This window comes from Bubalus kerabau, chromosome 10 (assembly GCF_029407905.1).
Source record: "Bubalus kerabau isolate K-KA32 ecotype Philippines breed swamp buffalo chromosome 10, PCC_UOA_SB_1v2, whole genome shotgun sequence".
NCBI classification, from domain to species: domain Eukaryota; kingdom Metazoa; phylum Chordata; class Mammalia; order Artiodactyla; family Bovidae; genus Bubalus; species Bubalus kerabau.
In genome coordinates, this window is record NC_073633.1 from 73910256 (window position 1) to 73938078 (window position 27823).

At 41.7% G+C, this 27823-nt stretch overlaps 1 protein-coding gene and 1 long non-coding RNA gene across 2 annotated transcripts in view; both read left to right on the forward strand.

Moving 5' to 3' along the window:
* Window positions 1-6870: 6870 nt before the first annotated feature.
* LOC129621576 (uncharacterized) lies at window positions 6871-15353 on the forward strand. The gene is made up of 3 exons (XR_008699459.1): window positions 6871-7003; window positions 8061-8135; window positions 15227-15353. It is a non-coding gene; the product is annotated as an uncharacterized LOC129621576 (long non-coding RNA).
* A 1882-nt stretch (window positions 15354-17235) lies between these two features.
* Window positions 17236-27823, forward strand: part of TMEM260 (transmembrane protein 260) — a 69614-nt gene continuing 59026 nt past the window's right edge. Inside the window, 3 exon segments of the mRNA XM_055538149.1 lie at window positions 17236-17283; window positions 17285-17411; window positions 27225-27256. Of these exon segments, the coding sequence (XP_055394124.1) occupies window positions 17251-17283; window positions 17285-17411; window positions 27225-27256 (192 nt within the window). The 5' untranslated portion in view covers window positions 17236-17250.

Sequence of the window (27823 nt, forward strand, 5' to 3'; positions counted from 1 at the left end):
GTGTTCAATAGCAGTGAAGGACATCTGCCATGATCAACCAACACACCAGTGTTCAGATTTCATGACCAAACAATGTGGTAATAAGCACAAAAGGCGTGTCAAAGTCTCCAAAAAGCATAAACCAATTTTTACTGTAATGACAGAAATAGTTATAAAGAAATACTGAATTTTAAAAAAGCATAAATCAGTTCTATTAACAAATTGGAAGTAGCATTACAACAGCTATTTATATGGTTAAATTATCATCTGAAAATATGATTTTATGTGTTTAAAATGTATTCATTTTCCATTCAACTGCCTTGGTTTTTCTAGCATGTAATTATCAGTAAGTAACTCATTTCTTTAATATATTTTGTCTTGAGCTGAAAACACTAAGATCATGGCATCTGATCTCATCATTTCATGGCAAGTAGATGGGGAAAAAATGGAAATGGTGACAGACTTTATTTTCCTGGGCTCCAAAATCACTGTGGACAGTGACTGCAACCATGATATTAAAAGATGCTTGCTCCTTGGAAGAAAAGCTGTGAACAACCTACACAGCATATTAAAAAGCAAAGACATCACTTTGCCAACAAAGTTCCATATAGTCAAAGATATGGGTATTTCCATATTGAACGGTATTTCCGTTCAATAATGAATGGATGTGAGAGTTAGATCATAAAGAAGGCTGACTTCCGAAGAATTGATGCTTTCTAACTGGTGCTGGAGAAGACTCTTGGGAGTCCCTTGGACTGCAAGGAGATCAAACCAGTCAATCCTAAAGGAAACGTACCTGAATATTCATTGGAAGGACTGATGCTGAATGTCTAATACTTTGGCCACCTGGTGCAAAGAGCCAACTCACTGGAAGAGACCCCGATGCTGGGAAAGATTGAGGACAGGATAAGAAGGGGATGACGAAGAATTAGATGGTTGGAGGACATCATTGACTCAATGGACATGAGTTTGAGCAAACTCCAGGAGACACTGAAGGACAGGGGAGCCTGGCATTCTGCAGCCATGGGGTCACAAAGAGTCAGACTCAACTTAGTGACTGAACAACAATCTTGAGCACCACCCGTTCACTTTCATGCTGACAAACCCCATGTGGTAAATAGATAGCACACTCTTCCTGCTCTAATGGAGCTTTCAATCCACATGAAGAATCATTTAAGGTTAAATGGAAAAATGTTGAGAAGATAACTCTGAAATATCCTAAGCCACAATATATTGCTTAAGTGTTAAATAAATGGAATAGATTGTACACATGCTCTCAAGCCATGGCAGGCAGGGAGTCCTTGTTGAGTTGGAGTTCAAGCTTTATGAGGAAACGAGTATTAAGCTGGTTCATGGAAGATGTATGGATTGGAGCAGGAGTGTGCTGGTGGGCTGGGGTATCCTGATTTGTAGCATCTGCGATTTCCACAAGTACTCCCACCATGGTTGACTGAAAGCTACCAACTTGATTTTACTGAATGTGAAGTGGGAGAGTGCTGTGTTGTGCTTAGTTTCTCAGTTGTGCCCAACTCTTTGCGACTCCATGGACTGTAGCCTGCCAGGCTCCTCTGTCCATGGGGATTCTCCAAGCAAGAACACTGGAGTGGGTTGTCATGTCCTCCTCCAGGGGATCTTCCCAACCCAGGGATCGAATCCAGGTCTCCCACATTGCAGGTGATTTCTTTACCATCTGAGCCACCTGGGAAGCCCAAGAATACTGGAGTGGGGTGGGAGAGAAATGTTCACAACTGGCTCTTGTGAGCCAGTGCAAGCTGATATCGATACCACCGAATACATCTACAAGTGATGAAGATTCATTCAACAAGTATCTGAAAAGAAGAAAAGGCTGGTGTGGTTTTTGAGGTCTTCCTAAAAAGTAAAATAGCATTTTTGCCTATCTCTTTTCCCTTATCAACCCCCAATTAAAGCACAGTCCTAATTATAAATTGAATACTTTTGAAAGCTACAGAAGGCTCTTTCCTATTAAAGGTACAATGCTGACCTATCACCAGCAATGCCTTTGAAGTGCTTTTCCCAGGGGTGATGGTGGTAGTCTTGCCCTGATCGATTTACCCCTTCTTTCTCAGTATCTCTTATGAACAGGACACACATTTTGCATCTCTTATTAGCAGGACCATGGGGCCCAGATTAGAAGTGCAGGCTGTGTTCCTAAAACAGATCAAAGTTACACACAATCACAAAATTAGACTGGATTTAAAACTTGGTAGAACTTGGCTAATTTGCTCTCTCTCTCAGCTGTACATTTGAAGTGTTCGATGGGGACCCCAAGTCCTGATCTCATCGCTCAGGAAATGTTAAAATGCCTCTAGTGAATCTGACTTTAATTCACCATGACTGCTAAAACACAGGCTTTGAAAACTAAAGGAGTAGCAATTTTCTATGTGAAATCAGAGCTCATAGGAGGATATTCTGCACCAGCTGCTTTGGATATATATGTGGATCCAAAAAAATAACCTAACAGATAACTTCTAGCAACTTTCCAAGTGCAAATGCATGGCTGAGGGGTTAAAGAGGCAAGTCATTCATTTGCTTCTAAAAGGATTAGAACAGACTTCATTTTCCTTGCCTCAAACTTTGCCTCCTTTCTTTCCCTTTTATCCCTTTTATTTTCTCCAGCCCATCCCGTTGTGGCTACCTCCCCCATTCATGACTCTGATTAACAGACAACCTCTAAGCTTACAAAAACAGCTCTTGAAAGAACTATTCTGATAGTTGCTGGGATGAGACTGCTCAGTGATCTCCAGCAAGAATCAGGAACATTCAGAGTAATCTCTGACCATTTGCTGCAAGGAAAATTTTGCAACAGTTAGAGATCAAGAAAATTGCAACCTGGGCTGGACCACAAGGTCACCTACTCCTTGCTTCTCAATTTATAAGATGCCAATACTGCTTCATCTTCAAGAGTTTCTGGGTCTTCAGGGCCAGATTTGCATCAGCTGAACAAAGCCTTTAACCTCTATTTGGATCACTTGAACGATTTCTTTTTCCCTCCAACACAACAAATATTTATTGAGTACCGCCTCTGGCCAAGCACCAACCTTGATGCTTTGGGGAAACAAGTGAACAATCCAAAGAAAGGACACCTACTCACATGGGGTTACACCCCTGCTATCCACAACACCATGGGCTTACTGATTTTTGGATAGTACAGCAGGTTTATATAGGGGAGCTGAAAGTAAAACTGAAAGAAAAATTCTAGAATTCTAGACCCATTGCCCATTCCCTGAATATTGTTTACATACACAGTCCTCTCACTGATGTCACATTTTCATTCTAACTTCGAATGATGATCTGACTTTTTACACTAGACTTTTCAAGATAAGGTGAGGTGAGAGATTGAAAATAAAACAACTTATCTGACAGAAGGAATTGGGAAATCCAATACTTAAGAAAGACTACTGATTTCTTTGAGAGTAATATAAAAGCACACAGCGCGTACTGTTTCATAAGAATTACTAGGGCAATAAAGGACTACTACCAGACAGTCTTTTATTGTCTAGAATTGCTGATACGCCATGATAATAAAGAGTGGACTTTTAGTCGGTTTTATTGTTTTTAGATTTTCTCCAGAAAACACACCTTCCTTTTACCTGCACCCTGGGGTAACCACTCTCCCTGCCCCTTGGTACACCATGGCTCTTGCTTCAACTATTTTCTTAGGTTCATCTCATCTGTCACAACTTTTTGACCAGCCCCTGTCAAGCCAACTCCTAGTCTGCGAAGATCTTCTGTAGCCATCATACTCTGTCCATCTTCACTAGCCCTTATCTAAACACAAACTTAAATGCTAATTACTCCTTTCTGTACATCCTGTTCCTCCTCAAAGAGAACATAACAAGGACAGGTCTGGGTCCAGCATCCATCACTTGTTGAACGACCTAACCGGTGCAGTTACTGATTAGCTGGTGGTGGAAGAGGGTGGGGATGGCAATGTGCCCCCACAGGCCCTACTCCTCTTGCAGAGGGAAAGAGCATCCCAGCCTGACCCAAGCTGTGCTCCCTGCAGAGATTCAGTTCTGCGTGTCCAGCAATGTCTAATGAGTGCAGGTGGGGCAAAGAGGAAGTCGGGCCACTAAGTATGATCTGGTAAAAACATTTAAGGAATAAAGGACGGAATACACTTCTGAGTACAAGGTAAGGACTTGCGCCTGGGTCAGAGAGTGAAAAGGAAGAAAGTAAAAGCTTAGTGAGGCTTTGGAACCCAAGTAGTGTTGCCATAAGAACAGTGTAACAAAATTCATCTCCCAAAAGGCTGGGACTCTTCCCATCTTTGCCATAAGCCCCAGTGTGGTCTCCAGACCATGGTAGGAGCATCATGAGGAAACTATCTGATGGGGGAGAAACAGCAGTGTTAGGGGCCTGCCAACCAAATGGGGCCTTGTCGGGTGGCTGAGCCCAGCATGTGTCACCTATTAATGGTAAAGAAAAACCCTAACATGTACTGAAAACATACCTTGTTCCAAACACTAGGCTAATGTAATTTAGGTATGTTATTTATTTACTATTCACAATCCTTTGAGGTAGCTTGAGGACTCAGATACAATGCAACAGAACAAGGAAGGTAACAGACTGGATTTGTTCAAGAACACACATGAGCACCACCCCCAACCCCATCCTCAGCAAACAGATGTTTGTGGGGTGATCTCCCAGGTGCTAAATATTGGGGCAACTTTTTCTGCTATTTTAATCAAAGCCCATTTAATTTCATTGGCTGGAGAAACCTCAGAAAACACAGGTGACTATATAATAACCATACTGGGTTAAGGAGAAGATAATCACAAATCACAAATAAACAATGTAGTCCTAGCTCAAATATCCAAAGAGATGGAGCTGTGCAGTGCTGATGTCCCCAGAGCAGAGATATAACTAGGGAGATGCTGATTAGCACTGATGGCTGGCAGATTGCTGTTCAGGTAAGATCAAAAAGAAGAAAGAGAAGCCTTAGGGGTGTGTATGGGAGGAGAGGGGCAGCCTCTCTCCCTCCTCCTCTCTCTACACCACCCCTGGGGAAGGTTAATTAGCCAGTGCCTATTACTAGGCTCATTAGCTTACAGGTAGATGAGTGATTCTCAGTCTAGGCTGAACATTTGAACCACCTGAGGCTTTAAAATACTCTGCCTCGTTGACTCCCTCAGGGAGTATCTTTTAATTGGACTGCAGTATGGTGGAAGTGGGGAGGCGGAATTGGGATTTTTCTAAACTCCTTCCGGTGATTCTTACGTGCAGCTGCCAAGGTGCCAAGTTTGAAAACTGGATTAGAGCAAGCCCTGATGGGAGTTAATTGTACCTGATACTTATTGAGCAACTACTATCCCCAGGCATTGCACTGGGCACTTTACACGGATTCTTTCCAGGCCTTAACATCTGACTTGCAGATAGGTATGCTCATCCCGCTTTGAGAAGTGAGTACACTCAAATCAGTCATAGACAGTCTAGGCCATTTGCCTGCCCCCAAACCTCATCCTTTCCTGGTCTAACTGCTGCTCTCCTGGAAGGACAGTACCATAAACACTGCAAAGAGAAGTAGAGAGACCAGAGATGCTCTTCTCAAACATTCTTCATGAGAGACTGTAAAGACAAGAGGGCTCTCTGATACCTTTTCTGCTGATATCACAAATTGTCCTTGAACCTAGGTCTTCTTCCTTGCATCTGTGCTGCATTGCCTCTGGAAAGGTTTGCTTCTGAAACTGTTAGTTACTTCATCTTTTTTGTTCTGCTGATGGCGCCATGCTAGGTGCTAAGAGATCTACCAGGGAGCTAGAATATGCAGTGCTTGTCTTCAGGAGAGCTCTTGTTGAGTTGAGTAAGAATTCTTAAATGAAACTTCTTTGAAATAGTATTGAGGGGCAAGTATTTGAAAGGCCAGTAAATTGGTCTAGCCCCTAATTATTTAAAATGAGGTCCTCAGAGACTTCCCTGGTGGTCCAGTGGTTAAGATTTTGCCTTCCAATGAAATGGGTATGCATTCAATCCCTGGTCTGGAAGCTCTCACATATCTCATGGCCAGAAAACCAAAACATAAAACAAAAGTTGTAACACACATGTAGCACACATGAGTAATAAGTTCAATAAAGACTTTATAAATGGTCCACATAAAAAAAAACTTAAAAAATAAAATATGGTCCTCAAACTAGCTGCACCAATATCCTGTGGGAGCTTGTCAGAAATGCAGAGTCTGAGGCCCTACCCCAGACCTACTGGTTCACAATCTGTATCTTACACAATCCCCAGGTGATAGAATATTTACACATTAAAGTTGGAAGCAGTAGTCAGGAGCAATATTGACATTATGTCTGTCCCACTTTGTTGCTTTAGGAATATCTGTTTTATCCTTTTTCCTAAGAATGTCTCTCATACACATTTTTAAAAAAGAGCATAGCTGCAAATCTCCAATTCTTCCTGCCCTTCTTGAAGCACATGAAGCCATGATGAGCAGAGAACTGGGATCTTGTTCATAACTAAGTCTTTTGTCAGTCTCCTTATATGGCCCCAGGTGCCCTGGCACAGCTGCTGATATTTAGTTACGTTCTGCACCAGCAGTTCTAGCATTTGGGAAGTGAAATTCCTTTTTCTCTCTCTGGCTTTATGAAAGCCTAGAGCAAAGGAGGTGAAGAAAGGGGAGCTTGGAGGAAATCAGCCTTGGAAGTATCAAGTGTAGCAGCGAGGTCAAACCATTTTCATTTTAGGTCCTGGCGTTTCATTTAGGCCTTGGCAAGCTATCTCTTTAAATGGAGATGTGAGAATTTCTTTACCAAGGCCACAGACAAAGGTTTGTCGTTCTAAAGGGTTCAACATTTGACTCACAAGTCTTTATACTGAGTTACACCTTAAATAGGGCTTGTGCTCTGCTTTGTGTTTGGAATGATAACTCTCGAAATGTCAAGAGAAGTCCTCTCAAGCATGATCTTCAGACACGGGTAATATTAATTGTTCCATTTAATAAGGGAACCGCAGCCCCACCGATCCTGACATGGATACGATTTTCATTTAGTCAAGTAATAAGGTGAATTACGTTCTCAGATCCCAGATCTCTTCTTTCATAAACCCATTCTGTTCCTTGTTTTAGCATTGAGAATAAAAGACCTACCTTTGCTATTGAACAGATTCACAAGCAAAACCTACTCAAAGCAGGGAATGAATTTGCACATATTGGGAAACTCTTTGGAGTTTAAGGATGTGGGTGACTTTGAAACTGACTGTATTATTCTTGCAAAGTTGCAGAATTATGCTATATAATGTTTGCATTTTGAAAAATTAATTATGATCCTAAAGTCATGGGTTAGAAATATAATTAAACTGATTAGTGTCATAGGATAAAAATAAAAAGCAAGGCCTGTGACAGCTTCCCACTTTCCCTCCACTCCCCAGAAAGGCTCTTAAAGGAACATTTAAAACACAAGGCTTTGTTCTCTCAATCTATGGTGCTCAGGTCAGGTGGACCCTGCAGCGTGGCTGCAATATTTCAAGCAGGCACTCACAAATGTGTCATTTGACCTGCTGTTCTTCCAAAGAGGTAGGAAAAATGTGTTTCTTGCTGAGATAACTTGAAATCAAATAAACATAATCTCTTTAATTCTTTCTAAATAGTTCCATATTTTAAGTCTAAACACAATAGAATACAAAGCTTCTGGCTTTTAAAAAAAGTTTTTCTTTTTTTATGTGTTGTATTTTTTCCTCCAGTTTGTGTTTGTTTGATTTTAAGAGTATAATTTACCTTTCAAACTAGTGAATCTATTTCTTTTGGTTGAGAGACACACATAAAAAATGGCAACATTGTTACTTGGCTAAATGAATTTGAGCTCTTTTCTAAGAATGCCATCTATAAGCAAAGACAGACATTCTTATTTATATTAACCATCACTTGACAGATCAGAGAAAAGTCTAAACCAAGGCTTGCAACAAATTGAATATTTCCTTATGTAAAATTGGTTCTGGTCCATTGTTTTTATTTATCTGCAATAATGGTACTCACTCGAGTTTGTAATAACACAGTCATGGCTGAAGGGAGTTTGTTTTAGGTATTATATCTATTATCTGCTTCCTTTCCTTTCTTTAAACAGAATCTCCAAGGAGAAAGTCTGCATGTGGCTTGGATTTAAGAAGAAAAAACAAAAGCTTTCCTAAAACCTCACTGGGTAAGGTGTTATTTCAGATTGTTTTACGATTTTGAATAATTCTTATTTGTTTGCCTTTGGCATTGAACACTGGATAAAACAGAACTTGCCCTATTCTTAGAGAATTAGACGGCTTGGAGTCATTGTAAATGTTCTATTAATTCCCTTAGCTGTTTTGAGGCAAGCCTACATAACCTTTTGCCCAAACAAGGAATGTTTATCTAGTGTGCCCTCGCAGTGGATAAATTCAAGTGTGGAAGTGGTTGCTGTGCTTCACCACCACTAGAGTGTGCTCTAGTGCTGTACGATTCAGAACGTTTTCTTTAGGACGTGGGAAAGGTAGATGGATAAACCACCTAGGAAAAAAAGCCTTTGGCATCTAATTTTACAAGTGTCCTTTTAAGTGTCTTGGTAAGGCTGGATTATGTTCGTGGAGTTGATTAAAGTGGATCTGGAGACTTTACCTTCAATATTAATGCATACTGTTTTGGATGAGTTCATTTTTTGTATCTGAATTAGCCTCGTTTAGGTTCAATGGTAAAAATATTTCCCTGTTCATCTACAAGCTATGTTTTCAGGCAATAACTCTTTTGATTTATAAAATAACCATCACTACGGCCCCAGGGAATGGATGCATAGTGGCAGGGACTTAGGAAGAATTCACACTTTGACTCTGTCAGAAGACCCCTCCCCTAGTCCTGGATGCTCTGTTGGTGATGGGAGCACAGTCTCGGTCTCCACTGGGGGCCAGTCATGCTGGAGGGTGATTCTAGCATGTTTCAGCAGCACCTCCTCCCCCTGCAGCTCCCACATTGGAACAGGGTGCTTTCATCTCTACTTCTCCCCCAGAAGAAGTGGCCCCTTAGTCCCCCCTTGTATCATCACTGATCCCTCTTGCTTCAAGGTCTTTGAACAACCTGAGACCCAACACAACTTCCTTCTTTGGGCATCAGTATAGTTGCTTCTGCAAAGTCTGCAACAAGGTCCTTGTAGCCCAGAGTTCTGTGACCACAAACTCTGGGGCTCACATTCCCCTTCTGACCAGAGGACAGCCCAGGACCACTTTCAGAGCATTATGTGGCTGAGTCGGCCTGGACAGATGGAGGCTTATCTCAGGTCCTGCTCCGGAGGCCACCCTAAAGCAGACCGGCCATAAAGAGATTGCAGCCCAGAGAACTATCTGAGATCTCCCAGTGCATCAGGCTTCCTTTGCCCCTGGAGAGACCCACATAGGAGTTTAACCTCCCCTATGCTTCTTCCTATGAACTTCAGATTTGGAATAGACAGTATTCCAGCCCCCTTTTCAGCTGGGAGGTGGTGGTGAGTGCTCTTTTAGTTCTCTAGCACAATGGAGTCACAGAGAAGTAGCTTGGAAGGTTTCAGGCCCCCCTTCCCCTGCAATAAATGTCACCAAGCAAGGGCTTGCTACAAGAACCTCACAGAATGGATTAAAGATCTAAACGTAAGACCAGAAACTATAAAACTCCTAGAGGAGAACATAGGCAAAACACTCTCTGACATACATCACAGCAGGATCCTCTATGACCCACCTCCCAGAATATTGGAAATAAAACAAAAATAAGCAAATGGGACCTAATTAACCTTAAAAGCTTCTGCACATCAAAGGAAACTATTAGCAAGGTGAAAAGACAGCCTTCAGAATGGGAGAAGATAATAGCAAATGAAGCAACTGACAAACAACTAATCTCGAGAATATACAAGCAACTCCTACAGCTTAACTCCAGAAAAATAAATGACCCAATCAAAAAATGGGCCAAAGAACTAAATAGACATTTCTCCAAAGAAGACATACAGATGGCTAACAAACACATGAAAAGATGCTCAACATCACTCATTATCAGAGAAATGCAAATCAAAACCACTATGAGGTACCATTTCACACCAGTCAGAATGGCTGCGATCCAAAAGTCTACAAGTAATAAATGCTGGAGAGGGTGTGGAGAAAAGGGAACCAACCCTCTTACACTGTTGGTGGGAATGCAAACTAGTACAGCCACTATGGAGAACAGTGTGGAGATTCCTTAAAAAACTGGAAATAGAACTGCCTTATGATCCAGCAGTCCCACTGCTGGGCATACACACTGAGGAAACCAGAAGGGAAAGAGACACGTGTACCCCAATGTTCATCGCAGCACTGTTTATAATAGCCAGGACGTGGAAGCAACCTAGATGTCCATCAGCAGATGAATGGATAAGAAAGCAGTGGTACATATACACAATGGAGTATTACTCAGCCATTAAAAAGAATACATTTGAATCAGTTCTGATGAGGTGGATGAAACTGGAGCCTATTATACAGAGTGAAGTAAGCCAGAAAGAAAAACACCAATACAGTATACTAATGCATATATATGGAATTTAGAAATATGGTAACAATAACCCTGTGTACGAGACAGCAAAAGAGACACTGATGTATAGAATAGTCTTATGGACTCTGTGGAAGAGGGAGAGGGTGGGAAGATTTGGGAGAATGGCATTGAAACATGTAAAATATCATGTATGAAACGAGTTGCCAGTCCAGATTCGATGCACGATACTGGATGCTTGGGACTGGTGCACTGGGATGACCCAGAGGGATGGTATGGGGAGGGAGGAGGGTTCAGGATGGGGAACACATGTATACCTGTGGTGGATTCATTTTGATATTTGGCAAAACTAATACAATTATGTAAAGTTTAAAAATAAAATAAAATTTAAAAAACAACCTCACAGAAGCCAGTAAGATGGCACTTCTTTGAGAAGGCCCTTTCAGAGCCACCCCAAATAGGGACTTCCAGGGTGATCCAGTGGCTAAGACTCTGTGCTCCCAATGCAGAGGCCCTGGGTTGGATCTCTAGTCAGGGAACTAGATCCCACATGCCACAACTAAGATCCACCACAGCCAAATAAATTAAAAAATATACATTTTTTAAAAAAGAGCCACCCTAAATAAAATTAGAATCTAAATAAAGGCGGTGCACTTGCTATATCAGTACAGTTTTAAGCCAAGTTATATGATGAGAAGCCTCTCCAGCTTCTAAACAAAGCCCCATCAACGTAGACACCAATGAGCCATCTTTCTTCCAATGCAACTCTGAACAGTCGCTCCTTCAGACTCCTCTTCCAGAAACCTGGGGCAGCCAGCCTCTATGGTCTCTAAACCTCAAGGGGCACTACCTGTCCTACTCCTGACCCCAAGATTCTATCAGGGAGGGCCAGGAGCCCCTCAAATATCTCACCGGCTTCTGAGAACACGCATGAGAATGATCTGCGTGAGAGCAAAGGCCCCCAGCAGGTCCTGCTTTTTCCCTTGCTCTCAGAGTTCCTCAGCCTTGGATTCCTGTGACTTGCACTCCTTGGGCAGGAAAAATGAACACAAACTTCACAGTGTGATGTTGTGTATGGAGAGAGCACGGGCTTCAAACTCCTTAGTTCATCAGTTGTGTGATCAAGGTTTACTCAAACTCTCTGGGCCTCAATTTCCTTCTTTGTAAAAGAGAGGTGATATGAGAAGCAGGCTGAGTGTAGCATAACGCTACCAAAAGTGAAAAATCGGCGCCGTTAACTCAGAATTCTTCAATCTACAGAATGGTTTCCTCAATCCCATTTGTCAAAACTGCCTTTAAAAAGGAAGAAGAGTATTATTCCTTCTTGAGTTTATATTATTTACCAAATAAGCTGTAATTTCAAAAGCAACAAAGTTTTGACAGATTTGAAAAAAAAGAACTCTGAGATTTGCACAAAAATAAATGTTTTCCTACCACAATAGAGCTTTCACCACTGAATATATGCTGGTTTTTTAAAACTAATTGCAATTATTTAACATGGGAGACACTGATGATATAAAAATTTTAAAACATATGGTTCCAACTTCTGAGCCACTCACATTCCACTTGGAGTTAGAACTAACACTATGAAGTTGTGAGGACAGATTGTTCATTGACTTTATTGTGCATAACTGTGGTTACTTGCAGTTTAAAATGATGAATACTATTTGATAACTGCATACCAAAACACCTTATATTTCAGAGTTTTTCCCCTGGAAGGATTTTACCTATTCAATATAGTGACAGGAGGGTAGAGTATTGTGGAAAGAACATTGCATTAAAGCCCAGTTCCACTTCTATCAACCAGCTGTGTGGCTCAGGTGAGACGCTTAACCTCCCTAGAATATGCTTCCTTATCTGTAAACTGAGGGGTTGTAACTTTAGGTCAGTGGGCCCCAGACCAAGCTAATCAACAGGTTCACCTGGGAAGGTTTGAAAATATACAGATACCTAAGACCTACCTGGAACTACTAATTAAAATCTCCAGTAGTGGGCCCAAAAATTTACATTTTTTTTTAAAGCACTGCGAAATGTTTCTGATGATCAGCCAGGTTTAAGAAAGACTACCTCAGAAAACTGGCCACTCTTGGTCTTTCTTTAATGAGCCTGTTTTCTCACCCTGACTAAAGGAATCTCCCTCAAATTCACCCTGGTCCCTTCCATCACTTTCCCACTCCTTGCTGAGGGGTTTCATGACGTGCTCCTATGAATCTGTGGTCACAGATATACATCTCTGCTCCTCCTCTGTCCTCTGGACCACTGGGAGCCCATCACTCTTCCCACTGCTTGGATTCCTACCACCACCACCCCTGCTCCTGACAGCTGAAGTCACTGATAGAATGAATCCAGTCCTTCCAAACCCACACAACCACATATTCAAGCTCTGGGACCATGATTTGCCCAAAACATCAGTTCAGTTCAGTCACTCAGTCGTGTCCGACTCTTTGCGACCCCATGAATCACAGCACACCAGGCCTCCCTGTCTATCACCAACTCCCGGAGTTCACCCAAACTCATGTCCATTGAATTGGTGATGCCATCCAGCCATCTCCAGCCATCTCATCCTCTGTCGTCCCCTTCTCCTCCTGCCCCCAATCCCTCCCAGCATCAGGGTCTTTTCCAATGAGTCAACTCTTCTCATGAGGTGGCCAAAGTATTGGAGTTTCAGCTTTCACATCAGTCCTTCCAAAGAACACCCAGGACTGATCTCCTTTAGGATGGACTGGTTGGATCTCCTTGCAGTCCAAGGGACTCTCAAGAGTCTTCTCCAACACCACAGTTCAAAAGCATCGATTCTTTGGCACTCAGCTTTCTTCACAGTCCAACTCTCACCTCAATATGTGACTACTGGAAAAACCATAGCCTTGACTAGACGGACCTCTGTTGGCAAAGTAATGTCTCTGCTTTTGAATATGCTATCCAGGTTGGTCATAACTTTTCTTCTAAGGACTAAGCGTCTTTTAATTTCATGGTTGCAATCATCATCTACAGTGATTTTGGAGCCCAGAAAAATAAAGTCTGACACTGTTTCCACTGTTTCCCCATCTATTTCCCATGAGGTGATGGGACCGGATGCCATGAGCTTCGTTTTCTGAATGTTGAGCTTTAAGCCAACTTTTTCACTCTCCTCTTTCACTTGCATCAAGAGGCTTTTTAGTTCCTCTTCACTTTCTGCCATAAGGGTGGTGTCATCTGCATATCTGAGGTTATTGATATTTCTCCTGGCAATCTTGATTCCAGCTTGTGCTTCTTCCAGCCCAGCGTTTCTCACGATGTACTCTGCGTAGAAGTTAAATAAGCAGGGTGACAACATACAGCCTTGACGTATTCCTTTTCCTATTTGGAACCAGTCTGTTGTTCCACGTCAAGTTCTAACTGTTGCTTCCTGACCTGCATATAGGTTTCTCAAGAGGCAGGTCAACCAGTTAGGACCACAATTAGGACCTGATTACTGATATTCAATCGCTAAGTCATGTCTGACTGTTCGGACTGGAGCCCACCAGGATCCTCCATCCATGGGATTTCCTAGGCAAGAATACTGGAGTGAGTTGCCATTTCTTTCTCCAGGGGATCTTCCCCACCCAGGGATCAACTCACGTCTCCTGCATTGCAGGTGAATTCTTTAACTGCTGAGCCACTGGGGAAGCCCTTTATCAGCCTAGAGTTACTATTTAAAGTCTCAATAAGATTATCTTGGGAAAGAAGGCAGAAAGAGAAAGAAAAGTCTATAACCAAGGCCTGGTGCACTCTCATTAGGTGGAGGCTCAATAGAAGTGATCCAGGGCAGAAAGGCCAAGGGCAAAAGGCAAGTCAAAGAATTGTGCTTTCACTGATACCTGAAGGAGAAACAGTTTCAGGGTGGAGAGGAGTCAGCATGCTTACTGAGAGGTAATCAGACACAGATACACAGAGAACTGGTTGTTCTCCATCCTCAAAAGAGATTAGCCATGAAGCTAACAAAGCTTATATTTCACAGCCCAAATCTTATGGTTACCGAAGGGGAAGGGGTAGGGAGGAATAAATTAGGAGTTTGGGATTAACATAACATTCTACTATATATAAAATAGATCAAGAACAAGGATCTACTGTATAGCACAGGGAACTCGACTCAATATCTTGTAACAACATATAACAGAAAAGAATCTGAAAAAGAATACACACTAATATATTTATCTGAAAAACTGCTGTATGCCTAAAACTAACACAACATTGTAAATAAACCATACTTTAATTAAAAAAAAAAACTTCACAGCCTGTCACTAGTACAAGCTCCTTCCAATGCCCATAGTTAATTTTGTATCTGCAGTTTTGTATCCTTTTGCTTACAGGATTCTCCAACTTGATAAACTTAAGCCCCATAAACCTAGATGTGGCTCTCCTCACCATCCTTCTCCTCTCTCTAACAACCTGCCCAGGTAAACATCACTGATGTCATTTTTTCCTTAGTTCCCTGTGGTGCATTCCTCTCTTTCACTGTTCTCTTTTCTTCTCCTTTCATGCCCTAAATGAAGATGTCGACTAATATTTGACCTCAACCTGTTCTCCCTACATTATTGCTCTGGGAACTTATTCATTCATCTCATTCTTATGTGACAATTCCCAAATTCAAACTCCAACACTGAGCTCTACCTCTCAAACATGGGCAAATACTTATGCTCTTGTGGAATTTGCCGTGATAAAAAGTTATCCTTTTATAAAGCTCATGAGCAAAAGATGAAATGGATATAAAGAGAAAGAAGCATATGCTTGGCTCAGTCAGTATTACTCACTAGCATGTTCTTTCAGAAAAGAAATGGAACGGTACTTCCCTGGTAGAAAGAATCTGCCTTGCAATGCAGGGGACAATCCCTGGTCTGTGAAGATTCCACATGCCTTGGAGTAACTAAACCCCACGCACCACAACTTCTGAGCCCGGGTTCTAGGGCCCGTGAACTGCAACTACTGAGCACTTGAGCTGCAATTACAGAAGCCAGGGAGCCCCAGAGCTTATGCTCCACAAGAGAAGCCACTGCAAGGAGAAGCCCGAGCCCCCAAACAAAACAGTAGCCCCTGCTCCTGGCCACTAAAAAAAGCCTGTGCAGCAACAAAGACGCAGAGCAGAAAAATAAAGGAAAAAAAAAAAGAAAAGAAATGGAAGGCAGGCTGTCTTAGTAACCTATTGCTGAGCAACAAAGGGCCCCCAAATTTAGTGGACAACAGCATTTATTATTTATTATTATTGCTGTCCTGTTTTTTCAGGACAGCAATCTGTGTGAGACTTAGCTGGGTCTCTCGCAGGCTGCAATCAAGCCCTTGGCGGAGGCAAGTCATTTCAAGGATCCCATGGGGCAGGATGGGCTTCCTGGCTCCCTTAGGAGGGATTAGCAGGATTCAGTTCCTCACAGGTTGTTGAACTGAGGGCCTCAGCTCTGCGTGGGCTGTCTGGCCGGGGGTGATGCTCAGTTCCCTGCCATGTGGATGGCTCCATAAGACAGCTCACAACCTGGTTAAGTGGCTTCATCAGAGTGAACAAGTGGGAGGGCAGCGAGGTAATGCCCATGGTGGGGAGTGCAAGAAAGATGAAAAGTCAGTCTTTTATAACCTCATCTCCAAAGTGACCTCCATCACTTTTGTCTTATTCTATTGCTAGAAGTGAGTCACTAGGTTCTGCCCACACTAAAGGGGAGAGGATTTGCATACGGGGGTGAATACAGGGAGTCAGATTATGGGGAGCATTTTAGAGGCTTCCTACCGGTTCTCCAGGGACTCTCAATCCTGGAGAGAGACTGGCAGAGAAAGCCTTATGGAGTACCTGAGAAAGACCAAGGTAATGCTGGCGCCATGGCTGCCAGTCTACACAGGTGTGTTAAGTCACTCTACGTTTGAGACTCTATGTTCCTGTCAGCTTGCTTATAACACGTTTTAGACCATCACTGATCAGTGTCTTTTGAGATGCGTTCCAGGGAGATATCCACCTCCCCTCCCACTCCAGAATAGTTGCTACAATACTATATAAAGTAAGCTTCAAGACTTTACAAAGAACCATTCTCTGTGCGGGTGCAAGAGTCCCCATTCTTTTTGGTATTGCAGCCAACTGGTAAATGCAGTGACTTCATTTCATTTTCCACCGCGTGGTCAAAGCTTCACAGAAACACTCCTCCTCATCAATGTAGGAGACAATTTTATCATGACATAAATTATTTGTACTACCTCAGAAACTCAAGTTTTTCAACTCATCTCCCAAGTTTTCCTCATGCTATAAGAAAAGAAAAAATAAGACCAATTAGCTTTCTTTAATCTGAAAATAACTCGGCGATTTAACAATTAGCACACCGGCATATAATTACTCGCAGTAAACATGTGATTTAGGTGTATGTTGACTTACTAGGCGCACACTGCGGGCTGCCGGGCTGGGGCCCCTCGTGCAGTTCCACCCCACACCTCAGGGGGAAGTCGCTACCCTTCCTTCGGCCCGCTTGGCGACCCGGCTCCCGTCTCTGTCAGACCCGACCAAGTGGCCAGGAAGTGGGGGAGGCCATAGCGACGGCGGCCCAGGCTTCCTCTGTTAAAAGAAGGCTTGTCCCTTGTGATGCGCTAGTGGAAAGCACACTATAATTCTGTAAACCCCGGGCACTCTGACGGCTGCCCGGGCCTGGCTCCCGCGAGACCCCGCATTTTCTACCCCCGCGCCGGCGCAGAAAGGTGCGGTCCGGCCCGACCCGGAAGCTGCCGCGGCCGCCTAGTGCCGAGCTCGCCTCTCGCCTTGTGGGCTCCTGGCGCCCCGACTTCTGGGGCCCGCCGCGTCCTCCTTCCTTGGTCCCCTCTGGCCCATGGGTCTCCATGGCGACGGCGGGGGCCCGGCTTGGGGGGCAGGCAGCCCGAGCGGGGGCGCGGGGCGCTGGGGGCCTCTGCGGCGGCGTCGCCGTGTTCGCCGCTGTGGCCGCCGTGTTCACTCTCACGCTGCCCCCCTCGCTGCCGGGGGGCGACTCGGGTAATGTACTCTCAAGGTCGTCCCTCCTGCCCCCTCCTTGATTCTGACCGTTTCCACGAGGTCTGGTTAGTTCGCCCACTCCATCCTCCCGCCGGGGCCCCCCGCAGGGTTTTGCGTTTCAAAACCAGTTTGTGTGTTTTGATTTCTGTAATTTTCCTGTAGTTCTGGTCTCTTTGTAGTTTTCAGCCTTTCGAGACAGGGCTGGTTGCTTTCGCCTGATGGGACTTAACTGACCGCTCCACTTCTCCAGATCGTCTTCCTAGCTTTCCATTCCTTTTTCGTCCACAGATACCAGTGTTACTTACAGAGTCTTTGTCGTGTACCAGACAAAAGGGCTGACAGGAACCGCGAACAAGTTTCATGGCGAGTGTTGTAATGCGGACAGAGACAATACACAAACTGTTAAATAAACACAACGTATTGGGAGAAGTTATTGGAGACAGTAAGAAGAAAATGTGATTGATACTTGGGTAGGCAATGGCTCTATCCGGATGGCTAGTACGGAAAGGCCTCTAAGGAGGTGATATTTTAGTTGAAATCTGAACGTTGAAAAGCAACCAGCCTTGCAGACTATTTGCGGGAGAACACTTAAAATAGTGGAAACCAGTTGCGGCTTAAAGCTGCTTCTATTGAAAAGCGTGACGCGGGGGCTATTTAAATCACATAAATAATCGTTGCGTATTTGGGATGAGAGGCAGATGCAGGTTTTGTTTTGTTGTCAAACTGATCATCTAATACTGCATAATAATCAGTGATTTTGTCAGAATGGTGCTGAAACTTGGGGTAGTGAATCTATAGACTGAAAAAAACTGAACACCTTAGTTGCTGCATAACAGAATACCCCCAAATTGAGTGGCTTAAAACAACAAACGGTTATTCTCTCACATGTTCTTTTGATCAGGAATCTGGGTGCAGTTTAAGTGGGTGCTCTTATCCAGAACAAGTTTGTTGTCCTGGTATGGGCTGGGGTGCAGTCAACTCAAAGGTTCAACCTAACAAGGATTAAATTCTAAACCTCATCCAGCTCTTTGATGTGGGGGTTTCACACAGAGAGAGAGAGAGATGGCACCTCTTGCCTACAGCTCCGTCATTTTGTAACCCAGTCTTGGCAGTGGCAGACCACTGCCCTGTTTTATTCTTGGAAGTGAGTCAGTATGTCCAGCCCATACTCAGCGGCAGAGGGTTATCCAGTGAGAGTACTGGAATTTGGGAGTTTTAGAGGCTGTCTTCCAGGCTGCCTACCACATTGAAGATCCTTGATGTTCCTTTTACACATCATTACCTTTATTTTTTCTTTCAGATCCTATTGAATAGGAGCAGTGTTTCATTAGTATAGTGGGGAATGGAATTATTTTCAAGTTTTATACTAAATAATAGAAATAACTTTATAGTTGTGAGAGCTTTGATATTGGAGAGTATTACTTACAAGTTGAATAGTTCTGTACCTTTGAAAAGTTCTTGACTATGGTTGTTTGAGCCTGAAGGATGAGATTAGAATGAATAATAATAACACTTGTTGAGCACTTACTAAGTGCCAAGCACTGTTCAAAGTGTTTTACATAGATTGCTATTTTAATTCTCCCAGCTGCTACCCTGTGAGGTAGGTACTCATTTATTTTCTAGATGACAAAACTAAGGTTAAGCTCTGTCCAGAATCACACAAGTAGAAGATAGAGGCAGTCAAGAGGAAAAAAACCCAAGTGGACTGAATTTAGAGCATGCTGTCTTGACTAGCCTATGCTCTAAATTCTTTTAAATCTATCATCATGTATTTAGTGATGAAGTCTATTTAAAATTTATGATTGTGTTACCAAGCTCATTTTGCTTTCTGCACAGCAGGCCAGTAAATCGGGAAAACAGTTGTTGGAGCAAGGAATAACCACTTTAATTGTAAAGCTAGCAGACTGAAAAGATGACTGACTAGCATCTCAAAAAAAAAAAAAAAAACCTTGGTACATATACAATGGAATATTAGTCATTAAAAAATGAAGTAATGCCATTTGCAACAACATAGGTGGGCCTAGAGATTGTCATACTGAGTAAGTAAGACAGAAGGAGAAATATTGCATGACATCCCTTATATGTGGACTCTAAAAAGAAATGATACAAATGAACTTAGAAAACAGAAACAGACTCACAAGCTTAGAGAAGGAACTTATCGGTTTGCCAGGGGGAATGGATAGATAAGGAGTCTGGGATGGACAAGTACACACTGCTGTATTTAAAATGGATAACCCACAAAAGCCTACTGTATAGCACATGGAACTCTGCTCAGTGTTATGTGGCAGCCTGAATGGGAGGGGAGTTTGGGGGAGAATGAATACATGTATACATATGGCTGAGTCCCTTTGCTGTTCACCTGAAAATATCACAATGTTGTTAATCCACTATACCCACTATACCAGGTTTCCCCGGCAGCTCAGCTGTAAAGAATCCACCTGCAATTGCAGGAGATAAGGGTTTGACCCCTGAATTGGGAAGATCCCCTGGAGAAGCAAATGACAACCCACTCCAGTACTGCCTGGGAAATCCTATGGACAGAGGAGCCTGGCAGGCTACACAGTCCATGGCGTCACAAAAGAGTAGGACACGTCTTAGCGACTAAACCACCACCACCCCAATACAAAATAAAAAGGTGGTTGTTGTTCAGTCACCTAGTCATGTCTGACTTTATGCCCATGGACTGCAGCATGCCAGGCCTCCCTGTCCCTCACCATCTCCCTGAGTTTGCCCAGGTTCATGTTCATTCCATCAGTGATGCTGTCCAGCCATCTCATCCTCTGACTTCCTCTTCTGCCCTCAATCTTTCCCAGCATTGGGACTTTTCCAGTGAGTCATCTGTTCACATCAGATGACCAAAATACTGGAGCTTCAGCATCAGTCCTTCCAGTGAATATGCAGGGTTGATCTTCCTTAAGATTGGTTTGATCTCCTTGCATCCAAGGGACTTTCAGGAGTCCTCTCTGGCATCACAGTTTGAAGGCATCAATTCTTTGGCGTTCTGCCCTCTTTACGGTCCAGCTCTCAACAACTGTAAATGACCACTGGGAAGCCCATAGCCTTGACTATATGGACCTTTGTCAGCAGAGTAATGTCTCTGCTTTTCAACACACCGTCTAGGTTTGTCATCGCTTAACTGTCAAGAAGCAATTGTCTTCTGATTTCATGGCTGCAGTCACCATCTGCAGTGATTTTGGAGCCCAAGAAGAGAAAATCTGTCACTATTTCCACCATTTCCCCTTCTATTTGCCATGCAGTAATGGGCAGGTGCCATGATCTTAGGTTTTTTAATATTTAGTCTTAAGCTGGCTCTTTCACTCTCCTCCTTCACCCTCATCAAGAGGCTCTTTAGTTCCTCTTCACTTTCTGCCATTAGAGTGGTATCATCTGCATATCTGAGGTTGTTATTTCTCCCACCTATCTTGATTGCAGCTTATAACTCATCCAGCCTGGCATTTCTCATGATGTGCACAGCGTGTAGGTTAAACAAACAGGGTGACAGCAGACAGCCCTGTCGTACTCCTTTCTTGATCTTGAACCAATCAGTTGTTCCATATAGGATTCTAACTGTTGCTTTTTGACCCGCATACAGGTTTCTCAGGAGACAGGTGAGATGGTCTGGTATTCCCATCTAAGAGCTTTCCACAGTTTGTCATGATCCATACAGTCAAAGGCTTTGGTGTAGTTGATGAAACATGTTTTTCTGAAATTCCCTTACTTTCTCTATAATCCAGTTAAGGTTAGCAACTTGATCTTCAGTTCCTCTTCCTTTTCTAAACCCAGTTTGGACATCTGGAAGTTCTTGGTTCACATAATGCTGAAGCCTAGCATGCAGGATTTTAAGCATGGCCTTATTAGTATGGGATATCAGCACAATTGTCCAATGGTTAGCACATTTTTTGTACCACCCTTCTGGGGAATTGGGATGAGAATTGACCTTTTCTAGTCCTATGGCTACTGCTGGGTCTTCCAGATTTGCTGATGTTGTTTAGTTGCTCAGTCATGTCTGACTCTTTGGGACCCCATGGACTACTGCACACCAGGTTTTCCTATTATCCTTCCCCATCTTCCCGGACTTGCTCAAACTCATGTCCATTGAGTCGGTGATGCCATCCAACCATCTCGTCCTCTGTCATCCCCTTCTCCTCCTGCCTTCAGTCTTTCCCAGCATCAGGGTCTTTTCTAATGAGTCAGCCCTTCGCATCAGGTGGCCAAAATATTGGAGTTTCAGCTTCAGCATCAGTCCTTCCAGTGAATATTCAGGACTGATTTCCTTTAGGATTGACTAGTTTGATCTCCTTCCAGTCTAAGGGACTGTCAAGAGTCTTCTCCAACAGCACAGTTCAAAAGCATCAATTCTTCGGTGCTCAGCCTTCTTTATGGTCCAGCCCTCACATCTGTACGTGACTACTGGAAAAACCATAGCTTTGACTAGATGGATCTTTGTTGCCAAAGTAATGTCTCTGCTTTTTGATATGCTATTTAGGCTTGTCATAGTTTTTCTTCCAAGGAGCAAGTGTCCTTTAATTTCATGGCTGCAGTCAACATGTGCAGTGATTTTAGAGCCCAAGAAAATAAATTCTCACTGTTTCCATTGCTTCCCCATCTATTTGCCATGAAATGATGGGACCAGATGCCATGATCTTCACTTTTTTGAATGTTGAGTTTTAAGCCAACTTTTTCACTCTCCTCTTTCACCTTCATCAAGAGGCTCTTAAGTTCTTCACTTTCTGCCATAAGGGTGCTATCATCTGCATATCTGAGGTTATTGATATTTCTCCCGGCAACCTTGATTCCAGCTTGTGCTTCATCTAGCCCAGGATTTTGCATGATGTACTCTGCATATAAGTTAAATCAGCAGGGTGACAAATTGCTGACATAATGAAAACAAAACCTGATGGCATCATCCTTTAGGGATTTGAATAGTTCTGCTGGAATTTCATCACATCCACTAACTTTATTAGCAGCAGTGCTTCTTAAGGCCCTCTTGACTTTGTACTACAGAATGTCTAGCTATGGGTGACTAACCACACCATTATAGTAATCCGGTTCATTAAGATCTTTTTGTACAGTTCTTCCATGTATTCTTTCCATCTCTTCTTGGTCTCTTCAGGGTCTATTAGGTCTCTACCATTTTTATCCTTTATTGTTCCACCCTTCTTTGGGTGGAATGCTCCCTTGATGTTTCCAATTTTCCTGGAGAGATCTCGTCTTTCCCCTTTTGTTTTCTTCTATTATTAAGCACTGTTCATTGAAGAAGGTCTTCTTGTCTCTCCTAGCTCTTCTTTGGAACTCTGCATTTAATTGGATATACTTTTCCCACTCTCCCTTGCTTTCCGCTTCCTTCTTCCACTATTTGTAAAGTCTCCTCAGATACCACTTTGCCTTCTTGCTTTTCTTTTTCTTTGAAATGGTTTTGTTCACCACCTCCTATAGAATATATGGACTTTTGTCCTTAGTTCTTCAGGCACTTTGTTAACTAGATCTAGTCCCTTGAATCTATTCATTACCTCTACTACGAATTCAACAGGATTTGATTTAAGTCATACCTGACTGGCCTAGTGTTTTTCCCGGTTTTCTTTGTGCTGTGCTTAGTCGCTCAGTTGTATCCGACTCTTGGCGACCCTATGGACTCTGTCCATGGGGATTCTCCAGGCAAGAATACTAGAGTGCCATGCCCTCCTTCAGGGGATCTTCCCAATCCAGGGATTGAACCCAGGTCTCCCACATTGCAGGTGGATTCTTTACCATCTGAGCCACTAGCGAATTTTCTATGAGAAGCTGATGATCTGAGCCACAGTCAGCTCCAGGTCTTATTTTTGCTAACTGTATACAGCTTCTCCATCTTCAACTACAAAGAATGTAATCAATTTGATTTCAGTATTGACCATTTGGTGATGTACATGTGTAAAGTAGTCTCTTGATTTGTTGAAAAAGGGTGTATGCTATGACTAGTACATTCTCGTGGCAGAATTCAGTTAGCCTTTGCCCTGCTTCATTTTGTTTTCCAAGACCAAACTTGACTGTTACTCCAGGTATATCTTGACTTTATACTTTTGCATTCCAATCTCCAATGATGAATAGAACATCTTTTTTCGGTGTTTTAGGAGATCTTCTAGGTCTTCATAGAACTGATAAGCTTCTTTGGCTTCAGTGGTAGAGGCATAAACTTGGATTACTGTGATGTTGAATGGCTTGCCTTGGAAATGAACTGAAAGCATTCTGTCATTTTTGACATTACACCCAAGTACTGTATAAGTACAATTTTGTACTCTTTTGTTAATTATGAGGGCTACACCACCACCACCACCACCCCAATACAAAATAAAAAGTTTATATACACACACACACACACAAAACAACCTGAATTTGGGTTCCTTTTATACAGAAGAGGGGGAGGGTCCACTGTGGTGCTGACCAGTATCTGAGCGGGGCTGCTATATCTGGCGCCTGCCCCACACCATTACAATTGTTGCTTTGTTTTCGTTAATAATGTCTTTTATTTTTTTCCCAAAAGAATAATGTTATCTATTCACTTAGAGTTATCAGATTTTTTAGGAATTCTGATTTGTTTAATTTGATGCTGGATAGTAGTTGCTTCTAATATTTTTATGTTCATTTTTTTTGAGAATGCTAAATAAACTTCCAATGTTGCCAGTAAAATTTGTAAATCACATCTTTGATAATTTTGCTTATGTGTTTAATGTACTGTTCTCTTTGAATTTCATGTTTATGAATTTTTTTTAACCAATAAACAGAATGCATCTCAAGACCAACATAAAGCATATACTCTTCTTCCTGATAAGTCTTAAATTATACTTCATGAATCCATCACATTGTGTGACCTAGCCAAAACTACTTTTTGTACCACTTGATACACATTGTTGATTTATGGGCAAAAGCATTCCTGGTCATTTAGAGGAAAGGTTGGGAATCTAGCCTTCACTTGTGTTTGTTATTCTTGGGAAAAATAAATTAGCTTATATGTATATTTATATATTTTTAACATATAGAGGGATCTGGGTTATGTAAAGGTGAAACATCTACTAACTACTCTGAGTTTGCCACCCATTTGTGTCCCAGACAAAGTTGTGGTTCTCAAGCTTGAATATATTGATACTTGAGAATTGCCTGGAAAACATGGGCCCTGATTCCAGAGGGTGTTGTGTAAGTAGATTTGGGTTATGGTCAAGGAATCTTCATTTTTAAAAGGCATCCAGGTAATTCTGATACAGGTTATAGTAGGACTTATATTTGACAAATTGTTTGTGTTTAGTTGCTAAGTATTGTCCAACTCTTTTGAACCCCATGGACTATAGCCTGCCAGGCTCCTCTGTCCATGGGATTTCCTAGGCAAGAATACTGGAGTGGGTTGCCATTTTCTTCTCCAGGGGATCTTCTTGGTCCAGGGATCAAACCCACATCTCCTGCATTGCAGGTGGACACTATACCACTGACCCATCGAACCCTAGTGTAAAGGGTTGATTGAGGGAAAGCAAGGTGCCAGAAGGCTTTTTTTTTTTTTTAACTATTTCTCTTTTTTTCATGTTCAATTTTAAGAGTAGTGCTTCTCTTTAGCTTTTTATCAAGGGTACATAATAGACTTTGAACACTAGCATCTTTTCTATTTAGATTTTAATTCACATACAAAAAGAGTTGGTGATGGAGGTTTGTAACATTCAAGATTCATCTTTCTACCAACAACTCCCACAAAGAATAATAGTATATTGACTTTTCAATGGTAAAAAGAGAAAATAGGGCATTTTTCTTCATGTTAAATGTAATTCTAAATACATTTTTATTTGAGGAGAATGAATAGCGACCTTGAAAATTTGAACTGAACTGTGCTTCATTGCACCTACAGAAATGTAAGAATCAGAAATTAATTAAAACCTTTTGGGACTGAAGACATAAGAGCAAACCCATTTTGGAATATAAAATGATAAATACAGTTTTGGTAACTATCTACAAAGGGAAGGTTATTTTAAGCATTTTAAAACCATGAATGATTTGTGTAAGATACAAAAAGGGCTTTTGTCTTCTAAGATGTTCTTGAATTTTTCTGGAAGACTTCAAAGATGTCCTTAAGCAAGTGACTTAAGTGAGTAGTATCTGTCTTTCATGCCCTTGTGGGGCTTCTCTGAAGTGAGCCATTATCCCACCTGATGGGGATGTCTGAGTCTTTTTGTCATCTTCTATGTGCGGGACTCTTCTGGGTGGCACAGGAGGGAGAGGTGCCGATGTCTTCTTGACAGAACCCTAAAATGGATAACTTAGTGGAAAAGACAAATGAAAACAACTAACCAGAATAGAAAGCAATCTAAAGAAGTGCTAAATAGGTTCAGGCAGGTTCTATGAAGGAGGCAGAAGTGATTAATTCTGATGGGTGAAGCTGGGGAGGGGTATGTGTAAGGAAAGGTGTCACTGAGAAGGTAACAATTGAACCAGGCCTTGAAGGATTTAGGAGAGAATGCTGGGTGAGAAAGTGAGTGATAAGAGGTGCAAAAGAGGACCATTTCAGAGTAACAGTGGGGAGCCCGATCTGACAGAAGTGAGCCTAAGTTTCATGGACATAAGCCTTGGGAAAGGAACCAGAAGCCGTAGAGGGCTTAGGTGTCACGATGAGAAATCAACTTCATTCAGTGGGCAGAGAGCAGCCATTGAGAAATTTTAGACTAAGAAAACAATCTTGACCTCTGGGGCGGGTGGGGGTGGCAGTAATTAGTGATTTCAGTAGGGAGATGAATTGAAATAGAATATTGGTCAAAAGCTACTGCCATAGCCCAGGACAAGAGAAAAGGTCTAAAATATGATTAGGAGTCTAGAAATGAAGGACATTGATAGCCACTGAAGGATAGAAAATAAACATTAATACATTTTCCGATAGATAATTTTTAACTTTCATAAATCAGTTAATATTGATATTGATTGATTTCTTAAACTATACAGTGTTATGTATATAGGAATGAGTCAGAAATAGTCCCTGGATACTAAAAGGACTATCAAATAGGCACTGAATTACTACATCATAATTTTAGAAGTAATTGCTAATGTTGAGGAATTACAAAGAACTATGTAAATGACATGGTGATTTAATGGTTTGAAAAAAATGTGCTGTGGTAATCAAAGCTTGCCAAAATAACCTGCAGTTAATAAGCATTTGGCAATTGTTTAAAAATATCCAATGTAATGAATGTAGAGAAGGTATCTAAATGCCAGCTTAGGGTGGAAAGGCACATTTTATAGACTGTTCAAATCCAGCTTCTGCTCATTTTACATATAAGGTTGCATTTTTACAGGCAGTTTTGCTCTAAATTCTTGAGGGATAACAGCGTTTTACACTAATGCTCTGTAAGAGTTTTTATATATTTGCAAGTGTAAACAACCTTCAGGACGGAAAGTAAGCTTTTTTAAAAAATTGAAGTATACTTGATTTACAATGTTATGTTAGTTTCTGGTGTACAGAAAAGTAATTCAGTTATGCATATTACATATTCATTATAGGTTATTGTAAGATATTGGATATTATTCCCTCCTATAGTAGGAGCTTGTTTAAAATAAGCATTTTTAGAAACTAGAATTCACCTATATTTCCACTGACCAGTTATTAAGAACTGTCAAAGATAGTTTGTTCAATGAGACCTAAGGGAGAAAATACTCTGAGACTATTTCATGCTGTTAAATCTCTACAGATTTACAGTTTTATCCAGTCAAATTAATGCAAAACCCCAATGCAAGCATTTGGATTTTGAAAACTTTGGAGGAGTGTCATTTTCTAATAGTAATTATTGGTTTAACATTATTTTTTCACAGGGGAACTGATCACAGCCGCACATGAGCTTGGAGTAAGTATTAGTTTTATTGTTTAATCAATGCTCTCATTAACAGTTTTAAGAATTAAGAAAGTTTAATTAAGCATGGAGTAAAGTAGATTAATTTATTTTCAAACCCCAGTTTTTAGTAACTTATAAGTACAGTACATGACAATTTACTTTAAGTTTTAAATCCAATTAAACTAAATTATAAAGCAAAGCCTTTACTATATATACAGTAGCTGGCTTATTATCACCCAAAATTTTGTATAAGCTATGGAGAATAAAATAAATCGGGTTAACAGTTTTAATAAGTTTATTATTTAATAAACTTTATTATGGTGTATGATCCCTTTAGGCAAGACCTTAGGACTGTCAGCATGGTGGTAATCCGATAGCAGTGTGGTCTTTCAACTTTCTAACCAATGCGATATTTCAGAACCCGCTTTTTTTCAATAGCCTTTTAAATGACCCTAATGTACTGTGAACCCAGAGAACAAACTGCTTAAGAACTGACAATGAAATATGTCACCCTTTCTCTAGGTGACACACCATGTGATAGACGCTGCCAAATCCACTAAAGAAAATATTTATTTGTAT